Source organism: Eptesicus fuscus, chromosome 17 (genome assembly GCF_027574615.1).
Source record: "Eptesicus fuscus isolate TK198812 chromosome 17, DD_ASM_mEF_20220401, whole genome shotgun sequence".
NCBI lineage: Eukaryota > Metazoa > Chordata > Mammalia > Chiroptera > Vespertilionidae > Eptesicus > Eptesicus fuscus.
The window spans coordinates 49,037,004-49,063,563 of NC_072489.1; the positions used below are offsets into that span (position 1 = coordinate 49,037,004).

The 26,560-nt window shown below is 45.1% G+C and overlaps 2 protein-coding genes across 4 annotated transcripts in view; one reads left to right on the forward strand and one right to left on the reverse strand.

The window, feature by feature from the left end:
• Positions 1 to 1,423: 1,423 nt before the first annotated feature.
• Positions 1,424 to 6,655, reverse strand: LOC103300614 (uncharacterized). Its single transcript, XM_054729374.1, is given in 2 exon segments — positions 1,424 to 6,002; positions 6,138 to 6,655. Coding segments are annotated over 2 exon segments (5,097 nt in total).
• Positions 6,656 to 14,661: 8,006 nt separating this feature from the next.
• ADD3 (adducin 3) overlaps positions 14,662 to 26,560 on the forward strand; it is a 122,300-nt gene continuing 110,401 nt past the window's right edge. For 2 of the 3 annotated variants that reach the window (XM_028149407.2, XM_054728626.1), the window contains exon 1: positions 16,722 to 17,038. The gene's annotated coding sequence lies outside the window, so the exon portion shown is untranslated. Of the gene's footprint in view, positions 14,862 to 16,721; positions 17,039 to 26,560 lie in introns of those variants that run through there. The other variant, XM_008144291.3, reaches the window with a different exon arrangement.

Below are 26,560 nucleotides of genomic sequence, written 5' to 3' on the forward strand. Positions count from 1 at the left end.
AGCTGTTATGGAAGATTCTAATTCTTTCAGGTCCTGGTCTATTGCAGCCTGGAGTTGGTTTAAATGGTTAGATCCCTGGATAAGGGCAGTGGTTCCTGTTCCTATACCCGCAACTGTCCCTATCCCTAAGAGAACTGCTAAAGTGAGAGATATGGGCTCTCTTTTAAAGCGAGTAACCTGGCCACCCATCAATTCTTCAAATGTATTTGCATCATGGTATAGCACCCGGGGAAAGAGCCGTACCATGACACAGTAGTGGTGAGAGTTGTGGAACACAGCGGGGGAGATACACGGGGTCAGTCCAGTATTACAAGCCCACCAGGTTCCATTGTCTGGGCGGAGATAATCATTTGTCTCATTGACCATTTCGGTCCTGGCACACAGTTGTTTCCTGCCTGCTGGTGGGGTCCCTATACATAACCCTCGACCTGAAACCTCGGGGAGAGTTAACTTATGACTTCTTTCCCAACCACAGGTGGAGCTATTGGCTAGACTATAGGTTCCATTCACTGCAATCCCCTCATAGTAAGGGGGTGCAGCTGAGAGGCAGAGCCAGCAGGACCGGGTTAGGTTGCTTTGGGTGGTATTAAGAGCTGCATAGGCACCGGTCACCAGATTAAAAAGGGAGTTCCAGTTCGGGGGCCCATTAACCTGGGATTCTGGGAGAGGAGGAGTTCCGTTCCTTGGACCTCCCACAGCCATTGTGACTTGAGGGAAAGTGGCTGTAGGCCGAGGTGGGGCTGGTGGGCGAAGGGCAAGATCCGGCCTCACAGGTACGGGGACAGCTTTCTGCCTAAGTCTCACTGTAAGCCACAATCCAAAATCGTAGCCTGTAACATAGAATCTAAGGCCCCAAGTCCTGCCCTTATACCACTCAGCCAGGTTTGTTGGCCGCCTACCTTGGGCGGTAAAGGTAATGTTCAGCCTGTTACATAAGCCCCCAATTTGGTGTTGATTCTCACAAAAGGGTCCTTGGTTACAGTTAGCGCTAGCTCTCCCGGTGCTGCTCTTCAGTACCTGTATCCAGTCCTTTGGGGAACCTTGTATCCACCAGGCTGCCCCTGTTGTTTCGCAACCCCAAGCAGCACAGTAAAGGGACTCAGGCCCCCCACAGGTCCTTATTTTTCCCCAGTCCCTCCCGTCTTTGGGGCATACATAAAATTCAGTGTTACTAAGGAGACATCGTCCACGGGCAGTACGACACCCCGGGGAGTCATAGTCCCGCCAGTACTGGCCCATTGTCATAGTTTCTCCTTTCTCTAGCGGGCCCCAGGTGCCTGCTCCAACTCCAACTGCAAGCTGGCAGACGTCTGGGTGGAGGGATGGCCACCAGGTACCTGGGGTGTGGGTCCCCGTGGCTGTCCAGACTACCTGCCCCGTTGGATTGATAATCTCCCAAGCAAGGGGCATAGGTGCATGAGGGTTACTTGCCACTGGGGGAGGGAGGCTGGTTCCTACCCACACGGCGAATGCGAAGCTTAAAGGGATTGTCCGTCTTTTCCATCGTCCATTCTGGTCCCGGCAGCGGTGCAGGCTTGAGATGAGAGGCATGGATCCAAGATGAGATGCCATCTACTTTTACCGCGGTCGGGGTGGTCAACAGCACTATGTAGGGTCCTTTCCACCGAGGCTCCAAGCTGTGGGTCTGGTGCCTTCTCACGAACACCGAGTCTCCAACGTGGAAGGAGTGGGGTACTTTAAGGTCTCCCGGCTGATAAGCGGAGGCCAACGGTTTCCAGACAAATTGCTGGATCCCCTCTAGAGCCTTTAACCTGGTAAGTAAAGGAGTATAGGGCAATGAGTCTTTGCCTATGGTGGGTGATACTTTCGAGACCGGAGGTGGGGTTCCATATAAGATTTCAAAAGGGGTGAGATTGTACATAGAGGGCGAGGGAGTGTTCCGAGCACGGAACAGGGCATAAGGCAGGAGCAAGGTCCAATCCTGAACGCCAGTCTCCAAGGTCAATTTAGTTAAGGTCTCTTTAATGGTTCTATTCATTCTCTCTACCTGTCCTGAACTTTGGGGACGATAGGCACAATGTAATTTCCAATTAATCCCCAACACCCTGGCCACTCCCTGACTTACCTGGGCCACGAAAGCAGGTCCATTGTCTGACCCAATTACCTGGGGCAGTCCAAACCGAGGAAAAAGTTCTTCCATAATCTTCTTTACCACCACTTGGGCTGTTTCCCTCCGGGTGGGGTAGGCCTCTACCCATCCTGAGAAAGTATCTACGAAAACTAAGAGAAATCTTAACCCATACTTGGCTGGCCTGATTTCAGTAAAGTCCACTTCCCAGAATTGGCCAGGCCTATTCCCCCTTAGTCTCTTTCCCTCTGAGGTTTGGGATGGATGTGCATTCACAACCTGGCAGGCTTGACAATTCTTAGCTACTTGTTCCGTCAACCTCTTGTTTTCTGTAGCCGTTAAGGAAAAGGGTTGCTCCCTCAGCAGTTCTTGCATTTTTCTGGCACCTAGATGAGTGAGCTGATGAACATGCTGTAAGTAGGAAGTCGCCTGTTGTTCCTTACTTTTAACAGTTGTGGGTGTCAGACTCTCCTCTTGGGTCTCAGTTACTAGTGCTAGAACTTCTGCCCCTCGAAGAGCTGCTGCCTTTGCTTCCTCATCCGCCCGCCGATTTCCTGCGGCTACGAGGTCTGATCCTTTCTGATGACTGGGGCAATGGACTATAGCCAATTCGGTGGGCAGCAGAACGGCCGCCAGTAGCCTAAGGATTTCAGCCTTATGCTTAATGTCCTTTCCGGCTGAGGTTAGTAGTCCTCTTTGCTGGTATATGGCCCCATGTACATGAGCAGTGGCAAATGCATAGCGGCTGTCTGTATAGATGGTAGCCTTTTTTCCTTTAGCCAATTCTAAGGCTCTTGTGAGAGCGATTAGCTCCGCTTTCTGGGCTGAGGTCCCTTCTGGCAGCCCTGCTGACCATATGGTCTTAGTTCTGCTGACCACCGCCGCCCCCGCATGTCTCTTACCATCTCGCAGGAAGCTGCTACCGTCCGTGAACCAGGTTACTTCTGAGTTGGGTAATGGAAGGTCCTTCAGGTCACGGCGAATTCCTGCTTCCTCTGCCAAGATGTCCTGGCAGGAGTGCAAGACTGGATCCGCAGCTTCGTCCGGGAGCAGGGTAGCAGGGTTTAAGGTAGACGGTGGCCCAAAGGTTACTCGATCCTTATCCAACAAAATGCTCTGATAATGGGTGATGCGTGCATTTGAGAGCCACCGGTCTGGGGGCTGCCTGATAACGCTCTCCAGAGCGTGCGGGGCTATGATGGTCAATTTTTGTCCCAAAGTCAGTTTATCGGCATCTTTAGCCAACAGAGCAGCGGCAGCGATAGCCTTGAGACAGTGGGGCCATCCTCCTGCTACTGAGTCTAAGCGTTTGGACAGATAGGCCACTGGCCTCCTCCAGGGTCCTAGGGTCTGGGTTAGGACTCCTCGGGCTGTCCCTCCTCGCTCCTCTATGTAGAGGGTGAAGGGTTTCTCAACATCGGGGAGTGCCAGTGCTGGGGCTGACAATAGGGCCCTCTTGATGTCATCAAAGGCCTGCTGCTGTTCTGGCCCCCAGGAAAATTCCGCATCCCCTTTTAGAAGTGGATAAAGTGGGGCGGCTAATGACGCAAACCCCGGGATCCATAGTCTACAGAACCCGGCCGTCCCCAGGAACTCTCGGAGTTGTTTCCTGGAGGCAGGTACGGGAATCTGCACAACAGTCTTTTTCCGGGCCTCCGTCAACCACCGCTTTCCTTCCCGGAGAGTATATCCTAGGAAAGTTACTTCCCGCCTACACATCTGGGCCTTCTTAGCTGATGCCCGGTACCCCAGCTGAGCAAGCTCTTGCAATAGGGAACGGGTCCCATACTCACATTCCTCCTGAGATGGCGCAGCCAACAGTAGGTCGTCTACATACTGGAGCAGAGTTACCTCCGGGTGTCGGGTTCTGAAGGGACCCAGATCCTGGTGGAGGGCCTCATCAAAGATGGTGGGTGAATTCTTAAAGCCCTGGGGTAGCCTTGTCCAGGTCAGTTGCCCCGCTATCCCGGCCTCCGGATCAGTCCATTCAAAGGCAAACAATGGTTGGCTGCTTTCACAGAGCCGTAGACAGAAGAAAGCATCCTTCAAATCTAATACAGTATACCAGGTTCTGTCAGGTTGGAGGGTGCTTAGAAGGTTGTAGGGGTTAGGTACAGTGGGATGTATGTCCTGTACCCTACTATTAATCTCCCTCAGATCCTGTACTGGTCGGTAGTCTCCCGTTCCTGGCTTCTTGACAGGGAGGAGTGGTGTGTTCCAGGCTGACTGGCAGGGCCTCAAAACCCCCTCTTGGATTAGCTTCTGAATATGTGGTCTGATTCCTTCCCGAGCCTCCCTACTCATGGGGTACTGTCTGACTCGAATTGGTGCTGCAGAGGTCTTCAGGGTGACCACCACTGGGGGTTGGTTTTCCGCCAGCCCTAGTCCAGCCTTCTCGGCCCAAGCATCTGGATACTCCTCAAGCCAGGTTGTCATGTCCTGCTTTTCTATCGGGGAGTTGTACAGGCGATACTCATCTTCTACAGACATAGTTAGGGCTGTGACTACCGCCCGTTCTACCAGGGGACTCAGAAACTCTACTTTGGGTCCCTCAGGGTCGAAGGTGATGCGGGCCTTCAGTTTGGTGAGCAGGTCTCTCCCCATTAATGGGGCTGGGCAATCAGGTATCACAAGGAAGGAGTGATGGACCTTTCCCCTTCCCAGGTCCATGGTCCTCCTGGTAGTCCAAGCCCGGTATCGGCTCCCGTTGGCGCCTCTTACTAAGGACCGCTTAGTTGACAGTGGTCCCAAGGGCGCTTGCAATGCCGAGTAAACGGCTCCAGTGTCTACTTCAAAGTCAATGGGGGTCCCCTCCACGTTAAACTTTACCCTGAGCTCGGGGAGGGGGTCCGAGCCCCGTCGCCCCTAGTCTTCGTCTAGGGCCAGTAAGGCAGGTCGTTTAGCCTGTGAGCCCTTCTTGGGTCTCGTGGGGCAGTCTCTCTTCCAATGTCCTTTCTCCTTGCAGTAGGCACATTGGTCTGGATCTAGATTTGACTGCTGTCGTGGCCCCACATTACCTTCCTTCCTGTCTTTCTCCTTGCTACTACTGACTACCGTGGCCAGGATTTTAGTCAATGCCTTGTCTCTCTTTTTGTCCCTCGCCTCCTCTCTCCTCTCCCTCTCCTTCTCTAGGCGCTCTTCCCTTTCTTCCTCAGTTTCTCTCTTGTGGAAGACTTTGTCTGCTTCTTTGACTAAGTCCTTAAGATCTAAGTCCTGGAGCCCATCAAGCCTCTGAAGCTTTTTCCTTATGTCCGCAGCAGATTGGCCAATAAAGGCCATGACCACCGAGGCCTTCTGTTCCTCAGCTTGCGGATCAAAGGGTGTATACCTCCGATAAGCTTCCATCAGTCTCTCTAAGAAGACTGCCGGTGACTCAGTGGGGCCCTGAACAACTTCCCTTACCTTAGCCAAATTGGTGGGCCGCCTGGAAGCCGCCCGGAGACCTGCCACAAGAGCCTGGCGATAGGAGGACAGATGCTCCCTACCTTCTGGTACGTTGGGGTCCCAATCCGGTCGGGTCAGGGGAAAGGTGTCATCAATGATGTTCGGCAACTGCGTTGGGCGCCCGTCCCGCCCTGGAACATTCTTCCGAGCCTCTAATAAAATTCGGTCTCTCTCCTCTGTGGTGAAAAGAGTCCCAAGAAGCTGTTGACAATCATCCCATGTGGGTTGATGGGAGAACATTAAGGACTCCACGAGACCTGTTAACCTAGTGGGGTCTTCAGAAAAAGGAGGGTTATTATTTTTCCAATTATATAAGTCAGAAGAGGAGAATGGCCAGTATTGGAGGGCCGGCATGTCTCCCCCATTGCCATCATCCACTGTGGGCCCGTAAGGGCGCAGCGGCAGAGTGGTTGCCACAGGTCCCTCGGTATCCAGAGTGCGTCGGCTCCTGGTTCGCTGTGCTGGTCCACTGTCTGCCAACGATGAGGGGCCCGTCAGGGTAGAGTCTGGTGAGGGGATCGGTGAAGACAGAGGAGGAGGAGAAGAAGCAGGCGGGGCCGGCGGAGCAGGCGCCGGAGGCGCTTGCGGTGGAGGCAGTTGGTACACCAGTGGTAATGGCGGGGCCACTGGGGGCTGCAGGGGATGAGGCAGAGGCTGAGGCGGAGGATAGGGTGGTGGGAAATCTAAGAGGATGAGATCAGACTGTGAGTCTGGGAGCACCGAGGGAGCAGAAGGCGGAGAAGAGGGGGCAGACGATTTCACAGGAAGCACCGTGGTCTCTGAAGCTGGCGTCAGGGTCCTGGGGAAAGAACTGGGAGGCAAGAAGGGTTTTACCCAAGCCGGTGGGGACTCGCTCAGGTCCTGCCAGACTAAGATGTAAGGTTCCTGGTCTTGATGTCCGTGTGGACCGGGCTGGAAAACCAGGTTTCTCACTTCCCTGATGAGGGGCAGATAAAAAGACCCCTGCGGGGGCCAGCCTACATTGAACGCGGGCCACTCGGCCGAGCACAAGGTCTGCCATTTACCCTTTTTGACGATAAGGGATAGGTTTTGAGCTCGTCCCTTGACTTCTGACCAGTGGTCCAGGGTCAGAGACAGAGGAGTGGAGGTGGACTGGCCCATGACAAAGAACACACACACCAATGACAGAAAACAGAGAACAAAAGACAAGGACAAACACAACACGCTCAGACAAAAATCCAAAAGGTTTCACAGCACTAATTGACCTGGCTGGCAACAGAATTTCAGAGTCAGATTCTAACAGATGGGAGGATTCCAGGCGCCCCTGGGCCTCCCCAGATGGGAGGATTCCAGGCGCCCCTGGGCCTCCCCAGATGGGAGGATTCCAGGCGTCCCTGGGCCTCCCCAGATTCCACCAGGGCGTCCCCCGGGGATGTGGCCTGCGACCCGAGGACACGTCTGTCGTCGCAGTCGGGGGAGACTTACGCCCCCTCCCCGACAGCCACCAGACCAAACAGATTTGCCAGCCTTAACCCTCAAACTAAACAGCAAACAGAAGACAAGGACAAGCGATCGCTATCCGAGAGGCGCCGTTACTCACCCCAAGAAGCGTCTGTTGGAGCCTGAAGGCGGCTGCAGCAATCTCGGTGGGACCTCCAAATGTAACGCCCGGAACGCTGGCCGCACTCACAAAGCACCAAAAGACGCCTCTCATGCAAAAAGCAAAGGGTTTATTGGTACAGGCATGCCCGGTCCCACAACATACTCTGAACACAGAGCAGAGGTTGTAGGCCCCGAAGCAGGGTTTGAGCACAGGTTAAATACATTTTAGGGGGCAGGGTCTTTTCATTTTACAACCCGGTAACTTTCCACTGTGATCTTCCTGGAACAATTAAGACGATTAAGTCTGTTGACATACAAACATTTTTCTTTATCTATGCACAAGCTCTTGGTATGGGTTCCCCCCCAGCCATAGATGGCTATCTGGTCTCTATCTCAACATTCTTGGCTGACTTGTTCTAATTGTCTTCAACTGACCTTGTCTTCAACTGACCTTGTCTTCAACTGACCTCAGGCCCCTACTGAAACGCTGGCCCCCATGATCCCACAACTCTTCAGAATAAGTACTCTGAAGAGAAAAAGAGGGTGATCTCAAGCTTAACATAACCAAAGATCAGGGTTCACTTTTACCTGTCATACTATTTCTTCTCAAGTCTTCTCTGTCTTAGATAATTGTGTCCCCATCCACTCAGATGCTCAGGCCAAAGCATCTTGCAGATCATTCCGAACAGATTCCTCTCTTTCTTTCTTTTTTCTTATTCCCCTACATGCCTCTAGCAGCAAGTCATGTCAGCTCTACCTCCAAAATATACCCTAAGTCTAATTACTTCTCCGCATCTTCACAGCCACTCCTACAACAGGGCCCCATTTCCTCTTGTGTGAATGACTTTAATGGCTTCCTAACTGGCCTCCCTGTCTCTAATCACATCTCTCTATAGTCCATTCTTCACACAGAAGTGAGAGTGAAATTTCAAAAGTGTAAACAAGACCCTATCCTTCCTTTGCTTAAAACCTCCCAAAAGTCAAACTCTCACCTTGACCTACCAGACCTGTCTGCTCTAGTCCCTGCCCAGCTCTCCGGCCAAATCTGCAGCCCCTCTGTCCTTTGCTCAGAGTGCTCAACCACCAAGCCTGTCCCTGTCTCATGACCTTTGAATTAGCTTTTCTCTCCAGCTGACAACTTGGGATCATTCGGGTCTCAGCTCAAATGTCACCTCCTCAAAGAGGCTTTCTAAGGAAAGTAGCACTCTACCCCCACCCTAGTCGTTTTCAATGGTCTGTTTTATTTCCTTCATAGCCCTTAGCATATGAAATAACCTTACTTACTGATTTGTTGATGTTAACATCTGTGTTTTCCCAGTACAATAAAAGCTTCATGGGTGCAAGGATTTTTGTCTGTTTTATTCACTGACCTATCCCTAGCACCCAGAACAGTGGCTGGCACATAGTCGCAGTTCAATACATACTGTTTCCTCAATGAATGAAAATAAGTGAGTGAATTAATAAAAAGTAACTGGAGATGGGGCTACTTAAAAAGGCTATCAGAAAATAGCCCAGCTGGCATGGCTCAGTGGTTGAGCATCGACTTATGAACCAGGAGGTCATGATTTGATTTCTGGTCAGGGCACATGCTAGGGTTGCGAGCTGGATACCCAGTGTGTATGTGTGTGTAGCCGGGGGTGGGGTGGAGGTGGGGCGGGGGGGGAGCAGCCAGTCAATGATTCTCTTTCATTGTTGATGTTTCTATCTCTCTCTCTCGCTCCCTCTTTTTTCTTCTATGAAATAAATAAAAATATAAAAAATAATAAATAAATAAAATAAACAGGCTATCAGAAAATGAAGGCTTTTCAGGGTTATGGGTTTGAAGACTCCATAAATTCTAACTTTGCCCTACACAAACTCTTCATTTCAGGCAAACAGGGTTTACTTGCTGTTCTACCAACACACCTCATACTTTCCAGGCTCTGCTCAGTGAAGAGGCCTAGGGTGTGCATTCACCATGAGCGTGGCCCTGAGCAAAGTGCAGGGGGGACCTGTCTCAGAAAACACATACATATTTTGTTCCTGTCTCCTCCATCATCAAAGGCCTTTCTCCTCCATCTTTCCCCCATCACAATTCTGCCCTTTCTACTCAGAGATGTTGTCCCTGTTTTCTCTAGCAGGAACTGACTCTCTCTTCCCCAATTCCTTTTAAACTCTTTATATATCCTATTTAGACTGGTGCTGTTATACTCGCTAAATGCATGCCTTGTTATTTATACATGGCAAATTATTTAACCTCTCTGAGCCTTAGTTTCTTCATTTGAAAAATAGTATCAATGATTCTGATTTAACAGGATTGATAAGATTATTAAATATAACATAGGTAAAATGCCAAGCACAATGTTTAACATATAATCACTCATTAAGTGGTAACTATAACAATTATTATTTATTCTTATTGTTAATAAAACTGTAAGAATTATGTCTTCTTAGTTATTGAAGTAGAAAATACTATTGATAATAAGGCCAATATTTATTGAACATTTACCATTTGCTAGGAGTTTCACATTTATTATCTCATACATGGTGATTTTGCAGTCTAGTTGCTTCATACATTTGTGTTTATTGCCCAACTAAATGGTTAGAGCATAGGCTATGTCGTAAGGTTTCTTTTTAAATAATCTTCCCAGTGCCAAACTAGTTCATAATTTATAGCAAGTGCTTAAGAACTATTTGTTGCAAATGATACAACGGTCTGTAGCTCTAAAATCGAGTGACTTGCATTACGTCAAATTATAAGCTGGTCTGAAAAATCAGATCAATTTGTTTACAATTTAGAACTTGGGTTTAGATATATCAGTTGCTTAAAAAGCATGCTGGTGAAAGCTCCGCCTTCCATTCATTCAATAAACATTTTTGAACACCTACTATATGCCACATTCTGTTTTAGGCAACTAACAAAGGCTTCAAAAATAAGGAAATGATGGCATTGGTTTGTCTGTATATCTGGCATGTTTGTAAACTTCATTTTTGCAGTTGCTTATTCCTTCCAAGGGACTGGCTCCTATGTTGGAATCTAAGCACTTATACGGCATAATGAACAGTTAGGCTCTGGAGTCAGAAAGCCTGGCTTGCATCCCGCTCTACTAATTCTTTGCTCTGAGATCCTGGCAAGTTACTTATCCTCTCTGAGCTTCAGTTCCTTCGTCTCTAAAATGAAATTAATAGTACCTACCTTCAAGGATTATTGTAGGTTAAATAAAACAATGCATATAAAGCAGTCGGTACTGGCATTCTATCAGAACTCAGAATATTAGCAATTACTAAATTATGAGTTCTAATTTCTCCACCAAGCATACTAAGGACACTAACCAAGAAGAATGCACCTGGAAACTCATTTTTGAACAAGGAGAGAGGGAATGAACATATACTTAATTCCATTCTGTGTCAGGCGTTAGAGGAGAAGCTCTGCATATGCCATTTAATCCTCACAACAACACAGCCAAACAGGTACTATTTTGCAGGTGAGGATAACAGGACTCAGAGAGGTGTGCATCTTGCTCAGGTTTACCCCAGAGACCTGGTGGAGCCAACGTTAATCTTCTTCTCTGAATCCCTCTCACATCATGAAAAGGAACCACCTACATTTCACGCTTCGTGTCTCTGAGAATCTGCACACATTGCATTCTTTCTATAGGATACCTGTGCCCAAATTTTGCTGTGCAAGAGAATCACTTAGGGTGCTTTAAGAAAAGCCCTCAATCCAGGGGCCTGCCCTAAATGAATGTAATTCAAGGATAAGACCCCGGGATCAGCATTTTAGGAAATTCCTAAATCATGACTCTGTTAGAAAAGGAAGGTAGAGAATGGAGTTATTGTTTTAGACAATACAAATTACAAGTATTTCTGTTGCAGATAGTTCCTGATCACATTCTAGAAATAGTGCCATAAGGATGAAAACAATCACATAATTCAAATATATATATTAAAGATTAGTTGAAATCTTAAGGCATGTGATCAGTGATCATGTGATAAAAAGATACATAGGTAAACTGACATATTTTAGGAATCACACAGCAATTGCATGCTTTGCATTCACTTTGCAGTTTCTCTACACAGAAACTGATAACTTAAATTGATTTTGTATGAGTTTTTACATGCTACCTATGAATGAGCCTCTCGTTTGGAGTATCTTATTTATATTAGTTGTTTATTTACTAGTTGTTTGTTTATTAGAAGTTATTGTGATGATTTTAAAAGGCTCCATCAAATAGATTTAAATAAGGATAAATACCTTAAAAAAAAAAAAGAGGTGGGGGGAGAGAACCCTAGAGCTGATAGTTCATTAATGTTACAGAAATTATCAGGCCTGATTACTTAAACAGTTGTATAAGGACCTGTCAGATATTTGGCTGAGGTAATTCCTTGAAAATAAACGATATAGGTCACATAGTGATAATAAAATATGTTGAGGAATCCTTGAGTATTGCCCTGATTATGTCTCCTTGGGGAATGGAGAACTCATTAGCATGAGTTCCCTGTCAGTCCTTCCTGCTCTGTTCCCCAAGTACTTTCCAGATGGGCTTGGCATAAAAGGGGGATCGAAATGTTCATAGCATGGCCAAGTTTCAAATGAATGGCTCATCTAACCCCACTGATTAAATACATGGCACTACGCAGTATGAAAAGGCTGTTGTGCTTCATTGACTTCACTTTTCTATCTGAGAGCTTGAAAAGGGGAAATTTTGCAGAAGGAAGGGGGGAGGGCTGTCTGTAAAGTCTTGGTTTTTCATATTCAACTGCAGATGCATATTTCTCAGACCAGGGAAAAGCTTCAGAACTGAGAAGCTAAATTGGGAGCAGCAGGGTGTGTGTGTGTGTGTGTGTGTGTGTGTGTGTGTGTGTGTGTGTGTAAGCACACAGGGAGAGAGATAAACCTGTTTGCTTTCTGAAACAATAAGTAGTAAAACAGGTTGTTTAAAGTCCCTTGAACTAGATATTTGATTTTAAGTACATCGGCATATAATAATACCTTATATTACTAGTGCTTTTGAAAATTTCAAAGCATTTTCACATTTATTATTTCATTTGAACTTCACAACAACCCTGTGAAGTAGGTACAGCAGGTATTGTATCCACCATCACCACCACTTAAAAGCTGGCTAAACTGAGTCATGAGCATGTCAAGAAACTTGTTTGAGGTCGCATAATCACTTGGTGTCACAGCTAGAAGAACTGGAATTTTGAAACTTAAGCCTGTGTTTTCTTGGCAGAAAGTGTCTCAGCTACTGTTTGATCTACCCAGAGTTCATGTGGAGATTTGTGGCTACAATTTAATTGGAGAATACAAATCAGGCATGCCTAAAGAGCTCTACAGAAAGGAGATTGTTTCTCTTAGATCAGGACTGTGTTAGAAAAGGGAAGTAGAGAATGGAGTCAGTTGTTTTGCACAATGCAAATTACAAACAAACAGAAACACTTTGTAATCAGCTTCTAGATATTTGGGGGCTATTCATTCATTAATTTGTGCCTTCATTTTTTTTTAAAAGTATCTATTAAGTGTCTTTATATAAGAGACTGTACTTAGGCCTTTTGGGAAGATACAAAGAAATGCATTTAATTTGGGAGGGGTTTGCTTTGAATTATACAGATAATTGCCATTATAGTCATTATCTAATACCACGTGGTAATGAAATAAAATGCCTTCCTGGCAGAAGAGCAAGATAAACAAAAATAAATGAAGAAACTGGGTGACTAATTTCCTTCAATTTTCTCCCTATAAGAGGCATTAAAAAAAAAAATCAAGGTGATAAATTGTCCTGCCAGATACACAAAACACAAAATTTACTATGCCATCTAATATAACACAGACTTTAACTGTAACACTTGCATTAGTGCCAGGTTCCTTATTAGGAATGCCAGATCAGGATTTAAGAGAAAATGTTAGTATCTAGCCCAAAAAGTAACTTCCAACAAGCATCTCTGAAAGCCAGGATTCATTCTCTACAATACTTTCCCTGCCCAACTCCAAAACCAACTTTCCCTCTGGGCAGGCATGTTTAAGGATGTAGACAAAAAGGAACAGAGGCACCAATGGGTATAAGAAAACTGACAATAGTTGAAGGCCCTGTCATTCTGTGGAACATAAGCAAGTGTTGTAAGTTTCCTTGGAGATCACCTAAAAAACAAAACAAAACAAAAAAACTCCAAAATTTCCCTGGACAAATTTCTTTACTTTCTAGCATAAACACCTCCAAACCAGTAGGCAAATTTGTGCTAATATTTACAGACATTATAAGTACTTGTTTGATATAATTCTTTAATTTATACTACATGTACACAAATAGTGTCATTGAGTGAAACTACGTTTTTTGTTGTTGTGACAGGTCCTGCTCAGCTCCCAATGTGTGTATGTGAAACAGTGTGTATGTTCATACCTATTGTTTATTTGCCTTCCGTGTGTGTGAACAGTGGAGACTCAAGAGTTAACCCCACCTCTGTCCCTACTCTGTCCTCATCTGTGTTTCTAATTTTTCCACTTGTGATATTACAGGGTTAGAATCAGTGAGCTCTAAACTCTATTTCAACTGTACCATCTGATGTGCTCCAGTTTTTAAGTGGTTTTGTTGCTATTAAACATACATTACTTGTATTCCAGTCCATCAATATCCTCCACAATATACAGTAGTAAGATCCTGCTTCAGGAAAATTTAGCACAAGTCAAATAAAATTAAGTTTATTTCTGAATAGTGATAAATAACAAACCTGGTTATACATGTAAACTATTTATTTTTAAAAAACATGTTTTTATTGATTTTTAGAGAGAGAGGTAGGGAGAGGGATAGAGAGATGGGAACATGGATGAGAGAGAAACATTGATTGGTTGCCTTCTGCATGCACCCTGCTGGGGATTGAGCCCACAACCCAGGCATGTGCCCTGACCTAGAATCGAACCATGACCTCCTGGTTCATAGGTCGTCGCTCAACCACTGAGTCACGCTGGCCCAGCTGCTAAAATTATTTTAGATGTTATATATTTTGGGTTTTCTATAAATAATATTGTGGTTTTTATAACATGTGAACAGATTAACCTCTGTCAATAATATATTTTCTAATACTGAAATCCCAGGTAGGCTTCTAAGTATTAGTAGAACTTGACTCCATTGCTCCCAGTCACATAAATGAGTTTTATTTTATTATTCTTTTCACATTCTTTTATTAAATACTAAATAACCCCTCTTTATATAGTTTCCATTTTGGTGCAGTGATGGAAAATTAAATATTAGTACAAAATAACTAATCAGTTTCAAGGTACAGGGATTTATTTTTGCCCAGACCCCAATGTTTGAAGTTATCAGGGCTCTTTAAAACTAGTGCCTCTAGCCTTTCAATGACTCACACTAAATCGGTCCCTCGATCACCCAGTTAATTTTAACCTTGACCTCCCACAGCTGTACTGCTTTACTAGGTCCAAAAAAACTCCCCGCTTCCACCCTTTTCTGCTTCTTATGAAGCAATAGCGGGGAGGACAAACCAAACCCATTCCTTTAAGAAAGATTCCGCCTCCTCTCTTATAAGCAAGCGCCTCATGATAATTGTGGAGTCAGTCTTCTAAGTCACAACACTTTACTACTCAGCACTGGGAGAAGCTGCGGGCTGCGGGCTGCTGGCGGCTGCTGCTGCCGCTGCCGCTGCTGCCGCCGCCGCCGCCGCCGCCGCCGCGGGTCTGAGGCTGCGGCGGGTTTCTGTGCAGCACTGCAGAATCCACACCTAGAAGACACGCGTCTACTGCCCTGGTCACAAGAAAGCCTCGCATCCTCAGTGGGTAAGCACGATTTTTTATCCCATTTTGCCCAGAAACTGTGTGAAAGGGAGAAGATTGCTCATCAGGCATGCTTAAAATGGGTTGTGTTAATTTGCCTTCCTTTGATGGGGGGGAAGGGGGCCGTCTAGATTTGTGACTGGCAAATGCCCTGTACAGTGGAGACTATTGTCTGATATGTGCCCATAACATACTTTTTTTTTTTGGGGGGGGGGGGGCTATTCGTAAAAAGGCTAACCTCAATGCAAGCAAAGGCTTTTCATTTTTTTTTGCTTTTTTTAAATGCAATATATATACTATCCAGCCACTCCCAATATCTCTCTCAAATACTGCAGATATTCTTAAATGCCAAATAAAAACGACAGGTTGAGCATTTTTAAAAGTATTTTTCTCCCCGAAGCCAGGAAACCTTCCTCACGATCCCATAACCATGCTTGATGATTTAAAAATCCTAAAGGCATGGTTAGATTTTGAGCAGATGGGAGATGGTGGTAGACTAAAATGTCCATAGCCTTAGTCCAGTGAAGAGAGAAAACGAGGGTAAAATTGAATCACAGTTTATGCCAAGACAAGATTCATTTTCCACACTTCATCTGTGGGAAGAGGAAACTACATTTTAATTAGCACATTTTTTTTTTTTTCGGGGAGAGGGAGGGGATGCAGATGAGGGGATGGCGTGAAGTATTTGAGGGGGAAGAGACTGCAGAGGAGGAAGGAAAGGAAATGAACTGTCGCTTGGAAGCGAAGGGATCTAGGGTGGGGAATGAAGTTTGTGGTGTGCGTTCGGGTGGGGTGGACCCAAGGGGCCATGAATAACCAGAATGGCGCTTGGAGGGGTGTGCTGGGGAGTGGATTCTTGCCGGTGATGGAGGACGTGTGTGCGGGAGGGGTGTGCGAGTCGTGGGTGGTGGAGCAAGGTGTGCGTGGCTGAGAGGGGTCTATTTCGAGAATAGGTTGCGGTGAGAAACGTGTCTGGGCGGCGGGGTGGGCGGCCCAGTGTCACCTGTGGATGGATCCACCTCCCGGCCATGGCATGTTGCAAAGTTTCCCAGGCCCCGGATTCATTCTGAAGGCTCGCGGTGCCTCGGCATTTCGCCTCCAAGGGGTCAGCTCTCCTAAAGCCACAAGGCGGCGGCCAAAGTGGGGGTGCAGACCCTCGAAGGGTCCAAGGGTAGCAGGATGGAGAGCGCCCCTGCCCTGCCCCTCGGTGGAGGTTAAGGGGGAGGAGGCGCCCCCACGGGCAACTGTGCTCGGGAGAAAAATCCAGGCCCCTCCGATGGGGGGCGTGCGGAGCTTGGACCTCAGCAGTGACCCAACCCTGAAGACCCAACGATCGGGGCGGACGGCAGAGGCGGGCCCGGAAAGAGGCCGCTCAGCCTCCCAATGGGGGGGGGTCTCGCCCAGGTTAGAGCGGGCGACACTTCCGAGGCGCGGCTCCTCCCTTCGCGGTCGGGTTTCTGTCGGGGTCGTTTCCCGCTCCGACCCTCCGGGGACGCCTCGGATCCGAGCTGCATGGCCGGGGGAAGAGGTGCCGGGCGGCCGCCCCGCGCCCAGCCCTCGCGGAGGCCCCCAGGACTGCAGTTTCACCGACTGGGTGCTCGCGCGCGCGTGGAGGGGGCCGCAAGGGGCGGGGCCAAAGCTCTGGAGGGGCGCGAGGGGCCGAGGGGGCGTGGCCTTGAGGAGGCGGAGCCAGGGACGTCCTGTGATTCCGAGGGGCGGGGCCAAGGCGCGCAGGGGCCCAAGGGGCGGGGCTAGGGGCGCTCGGGGGCTGCGAGAGGCGGCCCGTAGGGGGTGGAGCCAGGGACGCTCGGGGGCCGAGGGGCGGGGCCACGGACGCTCGAGAGGCGCTGGGCCAGTCCCGCCAGAGCGCGGTCTGCCGCCCGTAACGGTCGTCAGGACCAGGGGAGGGAGGGGAAGGAGTGGGGTTTAAATGATATTTTTGAGAGCCGGAGCGAGAGGCGTCGGCGACTCAGGTGTCGCCGCTTCCTGCTACCCAGGGCTCGGCTCCTAGTCCCTCCTTCCTCACGCCTCCTCCCCTTTTCGGCCCTCCCCTTTTCGGCCCTCCCCTCCGGAGCCTTGCGGCGCTTAAGAAGCGGCGGCGGCGGATCAGACGGCCGCTGCAGCGCCGGCGGCCGCGGAGAAGGAGGGAGGGAAGCACAAAGCCGGCTGCGCGCTTCGAGGTAATCCTGAGGGGAAGGGAAGGCGCTGTGGTTGAGCCCCTCCTCCCGGCGGGGACGCGGCCGCTCCTGCAGGCTGGGGTTGCGGGGACCCTGCAGGGCGTCGCGCGGGGGTCGAGAGCGCGGTGGCTCGCAGAGCCGAGGGGACTTCCTATTGGCTGCCCCCCCCCCGCCCCTCTCCTCACCCAGGGGCCGGCCTGGGAGCTTCGGGTTGGCCCGAGGGGCGTGGATTTGCGCGGAGGGTCTGGGGGCGCCGCGGGGTGGGGGCCCCCCTCTCCGGGGCGTCTTCTGGTTTCCCCGGGAGGGCGGGGAGCTGTGAAAATCTGGAGCGGGCTGCAGCGTCGGTGACCCGGGGACCTCGCACTCGGGAGGTGCGCTCCTGGTCGGGGCGGGGGGGCGGGGGGGGCGGGAGAAGGTTCCCGCGCTTGGGAAAAGGTGGAGGTAACATGGGAGGGAGTGTTGGTTTGTTTTGTTTTTCCTACTTTAGACACTTTGTGTTACAAGTTGAAAGTGTTCAGCCACCTTTCTCTTGTGACCCGCATCCCCGTCGTCCCCCGCCCCCCTCAACAGGCGCCCGCGCGCGCGCACAGACACACACACACACACACCCATCACCCCCTCCCCCTAGAAACACGCGTTTGGTTAGGTTGAGTTTTCTACCCGGGGTGACAAGCAGAGTTGGCAGCAGGTCCGGTTTGCTGGTGTTTGGGACACGTCCAGCTTCTTTGGAGGTATGCTATTATAGCTGAGGCAAGACCACAGAGACAGGTAGAAGAAGCGAGGCCTCTATTAAAATGCCAAGAATGGCCTCAGGTGAACTTTTTTTGTTGTCGTTGTTGTTGCAGAGATTTAATTGCAAGTAGGTGCCCGTTTAAAATGGGAGCGTAAGGAAAACCACTAATTTCTTCGGCACATGTGCTGTTGCAGTTGACCTGCTGGAGTGGTATGGAGAGACATGGAATTTAACGCAACCAAGAGGCTCGGCGTGGCTATTGTATGCAAGTTTGGTGAAGGAGTTGATAAGGTTCTGGGGCTGGGAACCAGCTACCTAAACCTAAATGCACGATTATGATAAATCATACATTTTAGACTTAGCAGTGTGAAATGGTTCTTTTCTTGGGATTTCAGTGTTTCTGCATCATGCCCAGTACATCTTAATTTTGGCTTTAGAAGACTTATAATGAGGGTTTTTGTTAGAGAATAAAATAAGGGTACAGTGTCATTTGAAAATTAAGATGCTTAACTATTAAAATTTTTGTGTAATTAGGTATGAGACCGACTCATTTATAGGGTTGAGTTACTTGTGGAGCTTCCCCGTTGTCCCTGTCGGCTTTTTTTTAAACATGTATGGCTTTTATATCTCAGTCTCGATTGCATTATATTTGCCCTGTAACTCGTTTTCCTTTGCTTAAATTAAGCACATTAACTTTGCAGGGGGAGAACCAGACCAAAAAAAAAAAAAAAAAAAGGCCACTTTTGCTACGTTTAACTTTTCATCTTTCTAAAGAGTTCAGTCTTAATATTGACCTCAAGTGCTGGCATGTTGGTAGTAGTTACTTTTGAAGGAAAAAAAAAAAGCAGTGTGTCTATTTTGAATGTTAAACATAATTTAATACTCCTTGAGATAGTTGGTTATAAGCATTCTGTATCTTGTAGCTTTTTACATGTGTGATATCAGGAAATGTGGTGATCATCTACCTAGGAAATACTTTACATTATAGAAGTGTTGTATTTTCAGAATACAAATTTTATGTTCTGAAAAAGAACAAGAAAATTATATTGTACACTTTGCTATTTCTAACCCATTTTTTTCAATAATGTTATACTGTAATGAATGTGAGTTCTGCTCAATGGTATTAAGTATGGATTTGTGTTTCAAACCAGAATGTCTTTTGAGACTAAGAGCACAGAGCACCAGCTCACCTCCTACACACAATCCCAAAACTTAGATACAGGAGGGGACTCAACATCTAAGGTTGTAAGGCTTCCCGAAGCAGGCCTATTATGTATGTTTTTGTCACACCTACGTCTATACAGGTTGTTAGCTGTTTAATGTCACCGATCTCAAAGCAGTTTGTTAGCACTACTGGGCAAAACTTATGCATGTCATCAGAGTATAAAAAACATTTCTATTGAGAGAAGAAATCCCATAAACGCATAGAAACCCAACTCTGAACAAGCTGAGTTTATAGAATGTTGTGGGACAATAGTATATTGTTATATGTAAAGTGCTTAGAATATAGTCTGGTGCTGAATAAGTGCTTTATGTGTTTATCATCAGTATATTAAAAACACTTTTTTGAAGGTGGTTATATCATGCTACCCACCAAGTGAAGACTCAGCAAATATTTGTAACAGTCAATATTTATTTGCTCTACCTCTGTGCCGAGCAAAGTTTTATATGATTTAATTTTCTTAATCCTCATGACAACCCAATGACTAAACAGAGACACAGAGAGGTTAAGTATTTTACCCCAGGTAAACAATTACCAGGTGGCACAGGTTAGTTCTGAACCCAGGGTCTGGCTCAAGAGTAAGCCCATGTAACTAAGTGAGCCCTTAAACTCTATTACACTCCTGGTAACAGTTGCAAATGACACTTCACAGTATGCCCAAGTCTACAGCTGAGCATGTGTCTTGTTTAGCCACACCCTCCAATATTAATACCACCAATATGTTGTGTTTAAACCTGAAGGGTGGTGATTAATCTGCATTAAGTAGAATCACCTTTTGACTTTGGAAGAGGATTCTCACACAACATATGTTTAGCTAGGATGCTAGAGTATGTTATTTTAATTACTAATAACATTAAAAAATTTTTTAAAAAGCTTGCCAAGTGTATAGGGCTCCAGCTAGCCCATTGGGCAATGATGCACCTACAAGAGGTTCCGGTTCTGCACTAAATCAGTGGGCCTCATCTTCTAATTACCAACACCATACCCACCTGAGTTAGATTTTTAACTTATAGATGTCTTAAGTTCCACCTGAGTTGCCTCTTAAAATTAGCCTTAAGTGAAAAGATAGAATTTGTGACTTCACTCAGCCTGTGTTGCTGCTTCACCAGTGTAGTTGATAGGTAAAGCAAAATTAGTTATAATCCAAATTAGGAGCCATTTTAAGTAATGTATAGAATTATTGTAGAGACCTGATAAGTCATTTTTTGACCATTTAGTGAGATGTAATATAAGGGGAAAATGTTTAAAAATAAGCATATGTTGAATTTAAAAAGCTCAAGCTGTATCAGAGTCACAGGTTTCTCACTGAATGTCACAATATTCAGTGCTATTTCCAATTTCTTTGGAAATATTAAATTTATAGAGTTTGAATAGGAAAAAACTTAATGTCTAATCCAGAGTACTATTCTTCCTTTTAAACATAGATACCCTATTTGAAATTAATTGACCAATCATAGGCTGTGTCATGTCATCGAGATTCAAAATGAGTGACCTAATACTTTATTTTATGTTTTCTATGTTAACGCTTTATCATTTGATCTTGGGGTCCATGCCAAAGTATTTATAGATGAGATTGTTATGAGGTCTTTCGGGTTCTGCCGGAGACTAAATCCTCTTGGCCAAAAGCCAAGACAATCTCAACTTTTTACTGTAATGGGTTGTATTAAGAATCGTCTCTAAGTCATGCAGGTTAGAAGTCTTTTATTGACAGTGACTTGAAAGGAAAAAAAAAAGTCTGTTATCCCTTATGTATAATAATTAGATGAATGTAATTATTTCTTTCTTCCAGCAGTAGCTAGTTATGGATACACATGCATGTAACCATGCTAGTTGGGATACTTTTCCTTTCAGGAAAGGTCAACTGGCACTCATGCAATATTTGAATACTAACAGTATGCACAGAACAATTAAATTTTAGTTATTAATTTTTAATAACTAAAAATTAACCAAAAGTGTTGGAGAAAAAAGGTTCATGGGAATTTTCTTGGTTTATTTATTGTATATGTATTTTAATGTTGATTTTTAAATATCTAAACAAGTTTCAAAATAATGTTCAAATTTATTTGCACCATTGAAAACATATCTGAATGTTCAGAAAGTACTGTGTCACTTACCCTACAGCCTTAGATGATAGCATAGATGAGAATCAGTCTCTTGTTTCTTATACTACTTTTTGTTGAGTATCTTTGAAAAGCTGCATTAATAATCTCTCTTAGCTTTCTACGACATTACTTACTACACTGAAGGAGCAATTTAACGAAGAGTACCTTAGAAACCTTAAAGAATGAATGTGGCTGTCAGTGCTGTCTAGCATAACCCAAAAAGTAGTAGCCTGGTCACCAAAAGGTATAAAGTGGATGGAACCCATCTTTGATGTTGAAAGGTTTACCATATTCATAAATTTCAGTCTTAGGAAGATAGTATAGACTAGTTTTTAACTATGCGAAAGCTGTAGTTATTGTAAAAGACATATAGGGTTTGACATAATTATATCTTTATAATGAATTTAGATCAAAATTGAGCTTTTACCTGATGTCAGTCTGATCTGCATCACCACCATAAATTTTACATTTACTTTTTTAAAAAGTTGGCTTTAGTTAAAGCTTAATTGTGAATGGTAAGATTCCCTGATGTAAGATGAACTTTGAAACCTCTTTGTTTCAAATTGCCTGACACTGGGCCTGAGGATATTGGTGTATGTATTCGTAGTACATTAACTAGCATTTAAGGTTGCTACCTCCTCAAACAAAGCTACAGTTTGAACCTCAGGTTATGAGACTCACTTTTTTCTATAGTAGGCATACATGATTTCCATAGGCTAAAAATTTCCCACAACCAGCCAACCAGGGGATAAAAACACTTTTTAGAAACTTAAGGGCAGTAACAACATAATGTTCTTAAAATCAATGTCTCAGGAAATGTACTGTATATATTAATAAAATTTAATGCTCACAATGTGCACTAAGGCAAATCCACATTAAGGTAAGCAATGGATTAAGCAAGATGAAAACCTAACTCTAAGTAACATACATGAAATTACTCTTTTTGGTAACTCTCATACTACTTTAAATTTATCCTTGTAATTTTTTACTCCCCACCTGCCACTTAGGAAGTACCTCCTTGATGGAAGAGAGAAGGACAGTGCAGGTGTGAGTTCAGAGCCTGCTTTGTTCAGCTCCCATGGCTGTTGATTGCCTGCTAGGGGAGCTGGAATTCCAGTGATGTAAAAAGCAATCAGGCTGGAGAAATGCTGAGGTTTTCAGTATCTTGGGGACTTGATATATGCCTTTAATTTGTCACCATCAGCAATGTTTCCGTGAAGTTCTTCCACAATGGCTCATCCTTTGCAAGGACAGCATTTCCTTTTTCCTTTTCCATACAATATTCTCATCCTGTCATCTTTTGATCTTCTAGAATGACAATGCCATAGCAAAAAGATGGATTTACTCAGTATCCTCATGGAGAAGGTAATTAGGCTTATTTTGTATGTCTAAAGAACCATATTTTTTGGGGAAAAAAAAAAGAACTATATTTTGGGATCACGGCTTCCCCAGGGACTCTTTAAGAGCACTCTACTTTTAATCCTTCAGGAATTAGAGCTACAGTGGATAGAGTGTTGGCCTGCAGATTGAAGGGTCCTGGGTTCGATTCCAGTCAAGGGCATGTACCTTAGTTGCGGTCTCCATCCCTGGCCCTGGTCAGGGTGTGTGCAAAAGGCAGCCAGTCAATGTGTCTCTCTCACATGGATGTTTCTCTTTCTTTTTCTCTTCTTCTCCCTTCCACTCTCTCTCTCAAAATCAATGCAAAAATATCCTTGGGCCCGGCCAGCATGGCGCAATGGTTGAGCATTGACCTATGAATCAGGAGGTCACAGTTCAATTCCTGGTCAGGGCATATGTCTGGGTCGTGGGCTTGATCCCCCAATGTGGAACGTGCAGGAGGCAGCCGATCAATGATTCTCGCTCATCATTGATGTTTCTATCTCTCTCTCCTTCTCCCTCTCTGAAATCAGTAATAAAAATGTAATAGGAAAACAACAAACCCATAAATATGAAAGATACAAATTCGATTTAGAAAGAAAAGAAAAATATCCTCGGGTGAGAATTAACAACAAAAAAAAAGAAATTAGAGCCAGCAACTTTTAACTGCATTGTCATTTCTAATCTCGTTTGTCTTAATACATAAGAAAAAGATTCTGGAAGGTCAGCCTTTTAATATCTAAGGAAGTGGTTGGGGAAGGGTGATGGTCAGAGCTCAAGTGGGGTTGTGAATGGGCTTAAGTGCATAGGATGAGAGGTGGAAATGGGAAAGAGATGGCAGTGAAGTTGATATATTGGCCTTATTATCCCTACCCCCAGCTTGTAGTTGTTGTTGTTTTGTTTTTTAACTTTAAAACAATTTTCCTCTTATCTTCCTACTATGACTTTTATTGCACGGTCTTTGATCTCTCCTAGAAAAAGGTGGAATTTTGTTTGTTTTTGTTAATCCTCACCTGAGGATATTTTTCCATTGATTTTTAGGGAGAGTGGAAGAGAGATGGCAAGGCAGAGAGAAACATCATTGTGAGAGAAACACAGTAATTGGTTGCCTCCTGCACGCACCGACAAGGGCTTAGGACCAGGGGAGGAGCCTACAACCCAAGTATGTGCCCTGACTGGAATTGAACCCAGGACCCTTTAGTCCACAGGCTCTATTCACTGAGTCAAATGGGCTAGGGTGAGAAAGGTAGAATTTTTAAGGGGATTCACTATCATTTTGCTGAAAAATTGGCTTTCAACTGGATGTTACACTAAAAGGATTTTACTTCTATCTCACTCCACAACTGTTAGCTTTTTAAATTTCTAAAAGATCTCAAACAGAAGTAGCTTAGTCATCATGGAATAGTTGGGATCCATTTTGTATTAAAGTAAAATACATATCATTAATGAATCAGAAATCCATATTGCTTTACACATTTTTTGGGGGGCAACACTACCTATCTATATAAAACCCTAATATGCAAATAGCCCGACTGGCAGAACAACCAAACAACTGGTCACTATGATGTGTGCTGATCAATAGGGAGCATGCACAGAACATGACGGGTATCGGCAGCAGGCCGCAGAGTGTGGAACATGGCGGGCTGCGGCGGGATGGTGGAGTAGGTGAGTGGGTGCACCAGACCAAGGTGGGGTGCTCTGGTGGTTACTGAAAATTCTTTGCTCCTGTGTGCTGTGGTCCCGCCCGGCGCTCACATTCACTGCCAGTGCCTGGCACCAGCCCCAATCGCCCCTCAGGAACTTCACCTGGCACCCGTTGATGGCGCCAGTGGGAGTGAGGCTGCCAGCAGACAGGGTACTGGGGTCCGCGGTGGGAGGGGCTGGGCAGGGGTGTGGAGGATGGGCCGAGACCTGCCCCTGTGCCCATTGCAGCCTCACGGCCCACAAATTCGTGCATTGGGCCCCTAGTATCTGTAATAATTTTGTATTAGGATGTTTGATTTTTAAGGGGTTATCACAAATTATTTTAAATAAAAAATGTTGGAAGTAATTGAAAGTAATACATCTTTTATTAGTCTTAGTGAATGTTGATAATGACAGAAATCATAGTTCTTGACACATTTTGTTACCGTTAAATATCATTAAATATTGTTGAAATATTTGATAGGTAGACAATAATCTGGTTATTGACCACTGAAATATTTGATAGATAGACAAGGATCTGGTCACCTCTATAATAGAATGTAATAGGGAAGGAACATTTTATGCCTGAATAAGAACAGTGTATCTGCTTGACATAGTGAAGGCTCTGAGAAGCTGATCACTTGGTAATCACTTAGGTGATTTTATGTTGTGTTTGATGTTTTATAATCTGAACTTTCCTGGGCTCTTTAAAAGTGTCTGGTTGGGCCATCAGCTTTTGATGAATGTATTTCTGAAGGGATTGTGACTATCAGTTAAGTACTTTGAAGAGAAAATTCCTGCTTTGTATCACACCTGAATGTCAAAGAACATGGTTCTTTGAGGTTGTCTAATTTGGGCAAAAGGGAAGAGTGCCATCTACTGAATGGCCAACATCAAGTTGAGCAGCCCCAAGTTTTTCTTAGGGAACTCTGATCTGCTTCATTGAAGGATCTGGCAGAATCTTAGTACTGAGTGGAATTGTTGCTTGCTTAATTTTAATTATGCTTCCCAGCAGGAGGCCTAGGCACATGATGAAGAACTAATTCACTACTTGTTGAAATGCATGGGAAAGGAGAAACTAAGTTGTTGAGACTTTATATTTAAAAATAGTTTAGTGATGGTGAAGTCATTATTAAAAGTGGTAAAATTATTTCAATGAGGCATGCATCATTAGTGGCTCTAGTTATTGATGGCTTTTGCAGCTAGTAATGATGATGTTTAAAATTTATTTGGGCTTAAAATCATCAAACAGATCATCTGCTTAACTAGAGGTAGAGTTTTAAGCGGTGATTATTTTCTTTCTCTTGCATTTTTACTTTATCTCAGTTTCTAAGGCAGTGATTTCTACATGAGTGAATTCATTTTTTTCAGAGTGGATTTTGTTGTTGTTTTGGTTTACTCAAGTGGCCTCTTGTTTTTTTCTTTCTTTCTTTTTTGGTCAAGTTTTTCCAAATTTCCAGAAAATGCCAATGATAGTAGCTGTGGATAGAACTGGAGGTAGTAGAATCAGTATAGGTCAGTGGAGGTTTAGCACACCTGAAATAGGCCTATCAAAGCCAGATAAAAAGAAATTTTGACAATTTGTATTGAAAGGAAGCTTTGAAATTGTTATGATAAGAAGATCTTTGTTGTTACGATTTAATCAGTAACCTTTTTTTTTTTTTTCACCCCTTAAGACCTGCCAAGGATTATGTTAAGCACTTGACATAAATTATCTGAAGTTAAGTAACTTGCCCAAGACCATACAGTTAATAAGTGGCAGAGCCAAGATTTGAGCCCAGGGCCAATTTCCTTTAAACACTATGCTTACTGCTAATGCATTTAAGCCCATTCTTGCTGGAAACTACACAAAAAACTTGGACCAAGATTAGAATGATATTTCTGACTCTGCTGGAAAACATTGGTGTGTTTTTTGTTTGTTTTTTAAGAGGGTGATGAAGTGGGTAAATAGGATTGAGATTTCACTAGAATCAGGAATTATGTATGATTTGGACATTCAAATATTTGTTAATGGATTTTGTCTATAAAGTTCATTTCTTTGTTCCTTTTGCTATATTATATATTAATTTAAACCACAAGGAAAGTTTATTATTGAAACATTGAAGTGAATTATTTCATGTTGCTTAGAATATGCTACTTCATGGGAGGAGATGTTGAATTATTGAAGGGTTTTATGCTGTGTTTGCAGGGTTAGGGGGGATCCGGTTGGGTTGGGGGTGGAGTTTGTTGGTTGTCTTTCTGTATTTTGCTTGCTCCTACATATTTTTAGGTAGCAGTACTTTTTGATATGGCAGTAATATCCCATGTCCACAGAACAGTAAAATTCAATCATGTGCCAGTCTGAGGTCCTGGGGGAACCTTAACTTCTCATGCACACCAAGTGTGCACTGTAGACCAAATAAGTACCA